The 9,018-nt window shown below is 38.3% G+C and overlaps 1 protein-coding gene across 2 annotated transcripts; it reads right to left on the minus strand.

Moving 5' to 3' along the window:
• Positions 1 to 952: 952 nt before the first annotated feature.
• LOC143523095 (E3 ubiquitin/ISG15 ligase TRIM25-like) lies at positions 953 to 7,876 on the minus strand. Of its 2 annotated transcripts, XM_077017263.1 has the most exons (13): positions 7,032 to 7,876; positions 6,814 to 6,909; positions 5,417 to 5,650; positions 5,131 to 5,290; positions 4,912 to 5,043; positions 4,682 to 4,780; positions 4,411 to 4,530; positions 4,181 to 4,279; positions 3,524 to 3,643; positions 3,342 to 3,437; positions 2,799 to 2,912; positions 2,564 to 2,659; positions 953 to 1,789 (listed from the first exon to the last, which is right to left on the minus strand). In XM_077017263.1, the coding sequence occupies exons 1-12, from the start codon at positions 7,605 to 7,607 to the stop codon at positions 2,565 to 2,567; spliced, it is 1,941 nt and encodes a 646-aa protein (XP_076873378.1). In that variant the 5' UTR covers positions 7,608 to 7,876; the 3' UTR covers positions 953 to 1,789; position 2,564. The 2 variants fall into 2 exon arrangements, with proteins under 2 accessions (XP_076873378.1, XP_076873379.1); XM_077017264.1 differs by lacking the exon at positions 4,411 to 4,530 and having other exon boundaries at positions 954 to 1,789; positions 7,032 to 7,875.
• Between the last annotated feature and the right edge of the window lie 1,142 nt (positions 7,877 to 9,018).

The following is a 9,018-nucleotide window of genomic DNA, read 5'->3' on the forward strand; positions in this document are numbered from 1 at the left end:
ACCAGGCTTGGATCAGCCCTTTGTGCTCTGATTAATGCTGTTCTAGTAACAGGAGGAGGAACACTGGACTCCTCTACTTGTGATCCCAACTCACGTTTGCTAATATCCCTTGTCACATCAGGAACAGGGCTAGGGGGCACAACAGGGTTAGGATTCATAAATGTCTCTGCCAAATCTATGTCACCGAATTTACGTGCCTGTGCACGAGTCAACACACATGTAGGAAACACTGCATCAAGGTCTTTATCGAGTGAAACATCCACAGGTTCATCTACCACTTCTGGTAGAGTGAACAGTGTACCACCAGCAAGATCATTGCCCAGAATAAACGACACACCTGTGACAGGCAGTTTAGAACTGACCGCAACTTTAACATAGCCAGTAAGTGCCTCAGTACATAGATATACACGATGCAGAGGAACCCTAAGTACTCCAAGTTCTATTCCTTGGACAAGCACATCACTACCACAATAAGTGAGGTTGGAGTTTGTTTGTGTGTGAGTGTGGACAGGTGTCTTTTTATTCTATTTAGTTCAAACAGGTGCAGGTAATACAGGTAAAGAGTGGAGAACAGGAGGGCCTCTTAAAGAGCAACTAACTGAGACAGAATTCGTACTGTTTGGTAAGGTATCAAATACTCATTTCCTGCAATAAAATGCAAATTAATAATTTAAAAGTCATTCAGTATGATTTTCTGGATTTTGTTTTTAGATTCCATCACTCACACTTGAAGAGCACCTATGATAAAAATTACAGATTTCTACATGCATTGCAAGTGTGAAAACCAGCAAAATCGGCAGCGTATCAAATACTTGTTCTCCTCACTGTATGTTAGTTTGTAAATGGGAGGATCAGAGACAATAACTTTATGAAGTATAAAATTAACTAACTGATACTGCAGATATGGAGAAAACAGTTTTATTACACTAGGTGCTATGTGCCACAATTTACAAACACAGTGTGTGTGTGTGTGTGTGTGTGTGTTGGGAAAGACGCAGATGATGATCAATAAATATTAACTCAGTAGGAGAGATGCTGTTTGGCATTGGAAATAAAAAGAACTTAGTGATGTTGCCTTGTAAACCAAAGTTTTTCTTTTTCTTTTTTTGTAATTTGTAATGCATATCTGTAGAATCATAAATAATACATACACACACACACACACAACAATCTCCCAAACAACTGAACCACAATGGTTTTATAATGAAACATTTGTATAACCAGATCAGTATTGATATTGATTCAGATGTAGAAATGCAAGATATTGGTACTGGAAATTGATGAATTGTAAAACTTATACATAGAAGTGCAAATAACCATAGACAGATAAACATTCAATTCAAAGAACAAGGACAACATATGTTGGTGCTGATTTAAGTTATTAGATGTGAACATTGGAGCCTTACTGGAGGTGACAACTAGCAAAGTTTGTTTTAAATGTAATTTTTAAGGATACTATAAGAATATATAATATAATATATAAGAATATTTTGACAAAAAATATTGAGTAGAGAAAATGGTAAGTTAAAAGCACGCATGCACGCACACACACACACACACACACACGCATACCTTACTCAAAGCTTTCAAATTCAATTTATTTTACACACTTGCACATGATTCTAAAAATGTTTTAATAATAATAAGCAACCTAAGAACCATAGTCTTTTTTTCAGATTATATATTATTAGACCAATCTGCTTCAAATGGTTTGGTACATGTGCCTCCAATGTGCATCCAGTTCCATTCCTGAGGGCTCTCTCATACAGTACCTCCATAACTTTAAGACCTAAACAGAAATAGAATATAAATGAAAATAAAGTTATTCCCAACACTGGAGATAACCAGCATATAGTATGATTATTTAAAGGAGCACATGCACGAACTTGATACATAAAGACAACAACATTTATTTTGACAAGAAGCAAGACCATACATCATCTTAGCATATAATGTCAATGTCTATTTTTAACTTGTTCATTGGTTTAACTTGCATTTTACAGACAGATCATACACATCTGTCATACAGAGGTATCATATTCATAAGACTGAATACTAAACATTAAGTCAATATTGATCATGTGCATGTACTGACATCTTGACACACATTTTTTTTTGCAATCAACATCAAGTGTAACCTACATAATTCAGACAGAATGAAAAATGTAGGGCAGTAACGGTCTGGTGGATAGGGAACCAGAGGGTTGTGGGTTTGATTCCCAGGCCCAAGGGCATGACTGAAGGGCACTTAACCCGAACTGCTGCCCTGGCACTGACCTAAGGCAACACAGCCCCCTAGTGATCACTAATGTGCACTTTGTAAGTCACTCTGAATAAGAGCATCTGCTAAATGCCCTAAATGTAAATGAAAATAAAATGTTCTGAACTGTGGTGCTTTAAAAATGTATTTGTACATTTTAGATGTGTCTTTGCGGCATTGTGTGTATGTATGTTTAAATGTCTAGCGCTAATGCGATATAGCCTGTTGTAATAAACTTGTGTTCACCACGCTGCCTTTGTCTATCTCAATTGGCGATGTTACAATCACAATAGACAAACTTACTTCAGTGAGCACTGCTAGCAAGCTCCACTTCAGAAAGTACTCCAAGCCAGCGTTTCTGCTCAGGAAACGCTACTGTTACATCTGTACCTTTCAAAGCTTGAGAAAAAGAGAAAATACTACTATTTATATTTTAGTTCTTAAGAGTTCTTTCCTTCAAGAATATGTTCTTAAGGATGTGCCTGGTAAAATTAAAAGTTAAATAAATATTACTTAAATATCAATTATACATCCTTGCCTGTAACCACGCCAACACTCTTGTGAGAAATCTCTCCCCACCCGTGTTTTGGTGTGTCCACTGTGGTTTTCACGTGGACTCTGTCTCCAATCTTAATGCTGGAACTGAAGCGTCCTGTAAGGAAGTACTGTTCTCTTTGGGGAACTAGATATCAGGATACTTCTGATATTTACATGCAGCTATGCCATTTAATAGGAAGTGTCAAATTGTTCCCTATTAATTGGATAGTTGTCCTAAAACCTGATTGGCTGAGCAGTGTTGTAAAAGCTTTGCTTTGCACCATGCCTAAAACACTTGTAAAAATAAATCACTGTAGGCGTAAGGCATGGCCTTTCTGGCCTTACCCATTTATTTAAGCTCATTTTGCCTTTTTATGTGTCAACATATATTAACTGTTAAGTGTTTATTTTCAAATCTGCCAGGTACACCCTCTAAAGCATTGTGAACTGATGAATAAAGACATTGACATATTTTAAAACCTCGCAATCAGGATTGCAGGATAATTGAAGAGTAAACAGATCAGCATGATAGTGAACCAATTACCTGACTCTTTGCTGGGTACTAGCTCCATTTCTGAAAACGTTCCCTTCCATCCATGGAATTCAGGAAAGGCTACAAACATAGTGTCCTCCTCGACAGCTGAGAAGACAGAGGGAGCAATTGAACAGTCAAACTGAAATGAGAAGTAGAAATGAGCAATATTGATGAATGAAACAGATCCTTGCCTCGAATTGTGCCAACACTTTTGTGAGTGATACCTCCCCATTCATATTTAGGAGTTACAACTGAGGGTTTCACACGCACTTTGTCTCCAACGTGGAAACTGCCATTCACAGTTGAGGAGCCTTGCACATGAAGACAATGAAAAGTGAGAAAGCAACATTTGACTATGCCTCATATAAATAAACAAACTATATATATATATATATATATATATATGTGTGTGTGTGTGTGTGTGTGTGTGTGTGTGTGTGTGTGTGTGTATGTGTGTGTGTCTTCCTTGGAGGCTAGGGCCAGCCTACCATGACACATTTGAGCCCTGAAACAAAGAGACTTAGTAGCAATTCCTAATAATTTCTCAGGATATTTTTGTCTGACCCCTTGAATTAAATCAGAAAGTCTACACATCAATTGCAACTCAGTTGTTTCATTTCAAGCCCACACTGAGCCCAAATCACGAAGATTGTGTCACTGTCCAAATATTTATGGGCATAATTGTATTACTATTATTACTGTTGTAGTTGTTTTTAAACTAATTCATCTCATATTTATCAGTCTGGTACATGAAATCTAAATAAACTATAGATGATGATGTGCCCAGTCAAGCTAGGAAGAAAGTGACGATGTGTCCAGGCTACTGAAGCAGGATTATGGGGGATTACCTGAGGTAGCATCAGAAGGTCCCACCTCCATCTCTGAAACTACGCCTTTCCAATCAGAGCACTCAGGAAAGTCCACTGTGATTTCTTTCCCATCAACAGCTGTTTAGGAGCAAATCAAACTTATTACTGCAAATACCAATGCTTGGCACTGAAATAACCATGCGCTACACTGTATCAAGTAAACAAGCTGATTTTACCAGCATTGTCTCTTAGTCAGCAAAAGTCCTTACCCTTTACCACACCCCAACTATTGTGAGAAACCCCACCCCATTTGTATTTTGGCATAGCAACAGCGGACTTCACTCGGACTCTGTCTCCAATTTTGATAGTATAGTTTGGAGCTGAAGTACCTACATAAATAACAACATTATTAGAATTGCTCATTTGAGATGAAGGTTGGACACTGCTCAGCTCTCAGACACTATACTCAGCACAAAGACATTTAGACCTGCTATTCCTACTGAAACCAGCAAAGATTGCAGGTGTTCTTCTTGTAATTACCTGATTCATCTGGCCTGGCTACTAACTCCATCTCGGAGAGAACACCTTTCCAGTTTTCATGTGCAGGAAAACTAACAACCAAAGTCTCGCCATGTAAAGCTGAGAATATGACCGGGAAAAAAAATCATAAAATAAGAAGGTAAATCATACAATTATTACAATCATCTCTGCTTAAACTATAATAGTACAACAATTTGTATGTAAACTATAGATTAAAAGAGAAGTGTTACATTTGACCACTCCTATGGTGTTGTGTGTGACATGTGAGCCCCAGTTATATTTTGGAGTATTAACACACGCTTTCACCCGAACCCAGTCCCCAGTCTTGATGTGGCGGGAGGCTGTTTTTGTTGTTGATGAGACTAGTAGACAAACAGTAAGAAGAGATTATAATCAAAATACATTCTGCAAATGTAGGAGTTATGTGATTATTGCAATTATATCTTTACCTCTTTCTAATGTATTTTCTACTTCCTTTTGGCAAAAAATCTCCAGTTTGTTTGTAAACTCAGATACAATTTTTCTGACACCTTCAAAATTGTCAGCCAGCTCCAGTGAGTGTTTGGGTAAAACTGTGGCTCCAGGGTATGTGGGCATCTTTTCAAAATTCTGCCAGGAGAAAAATCAGAAACTGGTTTACATCAACTGAGGTTTCTTAATCCCTAATGTTTACTACACGATGTTTAATACACAAAGTTGTGAAGTGTCATCACACTGACAGAAACAATAGCTCACCTGAAGGAAACAAATGTTATCCTTTGTTTGTATAAGATTGTCCAGGTCATCTTCATGTCTTCTCAGCACAGCAATCTCATTGTCCAGCTGTCCATGAAGACCTTTAACTCGATCCAGGTGAGCCGTCTCCTCGGCTTGGATCTTCTCTATTACCTCAGAGCATTTCTTCTGCATTAAGTCCAATATGGCAGTAAATGCATCCTTAGTGCTCTGAACCGTCATTTCTACAGCATCCTGTACCGGAGCAGACGCACAACTTAAAGCAAAACCCCAAAGCTAAAATGACATTTACTGATCTTGGTTGCTGTTTAAAGCCTTTTCTTACTTCAGCAGCCCAGGCCTTTGTTTGGTTCGGCATCACACCGTCATACCCAACCCATACACCTGTGCAGTATCATAACTAACTGTAGGTATGTTCACTCTGAACTCCTTTAACTCCAGGCTATGCAACACACTGCAGGTCAGAATCATTACTTGCCTCAAGGTACATTGCATGTGAGAGTAATACAACTTTTACAATAACGGTTCCTTAAAATAGTATAATACATTTGAAAAACAAATCACACAAAGTGCTTCCAGGTCAAAATGGCTGATAGTACTCTTTTTAGCTATAGCCTACAGTATATTGTGTCCATTTTTATAGACGATAGAACGGCATACAGAGTCAGAAACACATCTTCAGTTTATTAATATTAGGCTTACTCTGCAACTTAGTATGATTTGAAGCAAGTGTGTGATCATTTAATCTAGCAGCTTGCAAAATGCTAAGTGGTGGATGTAAGCTTCTTTACCTACTAGCCACATTAGCGCTGTCACTGCAAATGTAAAAAAAAAAAACATACTTATTTGTTACTGGGCTTTCATACTGTAATCTAGTCATTCAACTATACTGAGCTGAACAGCTGTAGCATTTACATAGCCACATGACCCATGAACAATGGAGGGTTTGCTTGCGTTCTACAAACTACTGACTGACGTCTGGATTCCTAGCTGACTGATACACAGATCTGGTATATTAACTCTTCATCTGTGTTGCCTTGCAAATTCTTGTTTGACTAGTTGAGCTTACATTCAATTTGTGGTCTGTGTGATATTTCTGTGTTGTGATACTTATCCAATGTTTGTATTAAAATCAAGATACAAGTACATTTCTGTCTGTCAAAAATCAAAACATTGGCTGGAGAAATACAGACAGCGTTTCAAAATTAAGTGGTGTAATAACTGATTTGTGATCTAAGAATTATAATAGCAAATACAATTAAATTTAAATGGGCCTAATTCTGTGGTGTCTGGTGTCAGAAAACAGTTTTACTTAAATTATTTCTAGCATTCCAAACATTTCGATTTAGCCTCCAGTCTAGAACTGTATTTTCTAGGGCTGCATTACGTATACATACTATGTAAGACTTCTGGGCGTCTTGCAGGTCGTGCAGCTGCTGTTCTTTTCCTTTGCGTTTCTCTTCAAATTTGATTCTGTCAGCCTGCAGTCTGACCTGTTAACAAGCCAATTACAATTCATTAGAAACAAATGAGAAGGGAAAATGATTTCTGAAAATTACAAATAGACTCGAACGACAAGACACAAGAAAAGGAAACAGAAAAGACGGGCCATTACTTGTTTCTCATTCCGTTCGACAGCAGCAGAGACGGTGTCATGCCCCCTGTGCTCGTCCATTAAACAGTGCATACAAATGCACATCTGGTCTGTACGACAGAACGCCTCCAGCAGCTTGTCGTGTTTCTGACAGGACGGCATGTTGGTGGCATTCACCAGCTTGTGCCTCTTAAGAGCAGGAAAGTCATAGTGAGGTTGAAGATGCATTTCACAGTAGGAAGCTCGACACTCCAGACACGAATTCACAGCTCTGAGCTTGTCTCCGGTGCAGAAGTCACATTCTATGTCTCCCAGTTTGGCTAAGGTCGGAGGGTTAAATGACGCCTGAAAATCATTCTTCCTCAGTTTGTCCATTATTTCAGCAAGCATTGTATTTTTGTTTAGATCAGGCCTTGAAATAAACTTTTGCCTGCACTGAGGACAGTTGTTGTTTCTGAGCTCGTCCTTATCCCAGTAGTCTTTAATGCAGGCCATGCAGTAACTGTGTCCACAGGGAATTGTCACTGGATCCAACATTAGATCTAGACATATTGAACAGCTGTACTGATCCTGATCTCTGAAGATAGACTCCGCCATGTTAGTTATAACAAAACTAGCAGTAAAAAAGATTTTGCCTAAACCCGTCGTTTAGTCTTCCTGGTTAATCTTTCTGGTACGTTTATGTCTTACCGAGAGACGAGTGAAACAGGAAACTGCAGCATTTATTACAGACGTGAAAGAATGGGAGAGAGTGAAAGTGAAAGGTCAATATTCTCTGACTTCTCGAGAGAATTGCACGATTGAGAGTATATGAAAATGTAGGTACATATATCAAAATGTAGGTAAATTCTAATGTGTGAAGTTTGACTTTGGACTGGAGCCAATGCAGTATAATTGTGCTAATAAAAAAAATTAAACCTGGAGAAAGTAGCAATGCAAAAATCTTGGACGTTGGCACCCTCTGCTGGTAATTATTTGACTAACGCTGTATATTGTAGAACGTTAGAGTAGCCCTCCAAGTACTGTTCTTTAGTAATATAGCTAATCGGTCCTTTGTGAGTTCAATCAGGTGTCATCATTAACACACTAAACTGTCTTCACCTGTAAATATTTGGACTCCACCTGTGGTTTTACATAGCTAGTGATAGGTGGCTTGATACTCTGTACAACAGAAACGACCTTACACTTCACCTTCATGTTTACACAGATGACATTAAGAAATATAGAGATGAGCTTAAAACCACCTTACAGACACCTTTTCTCCTTCAAAATAAAGTAGCCATTATCTATGAACAATTCTCAGATCACTCCCTTTTGGACGCCCTGTCCACTGTGATGTAGGTTGTACCCTTTTCACAGCACTGCTATAGACTTACTGTACATATATTGACTCATCATGAAATCACGATGAGTTATCATGAAACCGCCACAGGCTTTTTGATACAGTACCTACATTACAAAGACCATCTCTTTGTTCTCCATTTCTTGTCAGCTCCCGCTCCCTGCATGAAATATGCAATTTTTGCCTTATTATAAAAAAAATATTCTTGACTCTACCAAACCTAAATAACTAAAAAAACCATTTCAAATCTTCCTTTCCTATCTAACATATTTATGGAAGTAGGAGATTCTTGATTACAAACACATCCAATAGTTATTTGTCTGAGCTTTCTCAGTAAGATTTTCATTCCCATTACAGTGCAGCGACTGCTTTAATAATGGCAGTAAACTACTTCCTGTGTTCTGCAGACACTGTCCTTATTAATATTCTACTCCTTCTATATCTCAGTACCCCTTTCAATACAGTTAATCATAATATTCTCCTGAACTGTCTCCATTCTCTCCTAGGCATCTGTGGCATTGCTGTATCATGATTCAAGTCATATCTTACCAGCAGGCAGCATTTCATTTGTACTGGCAAATTCAGATCGCACACTGCACCAGACTTTCAAGGTGTCCCAAAGGGTTCGGTGCTTGGTCCTTTCTTACTTACAATCCACTTGTGCCC

This window comes from Brachyhypopomus gauderio, chromosome 9 (assembly GCF_052324685.1).
Source record: "Brachyhypopomus gauderio isolate BG-103 chromosome 9, BGAUD_0.2, whole genome shotgun sequence".
NCBI classification, from domain to species: Eukaryota; Metazoa; Chordata; class Actinopteri; order Gymnotiformes; family Hypopomidae; genus Brachyhypopomus; species Brachyhypopomus gauderio.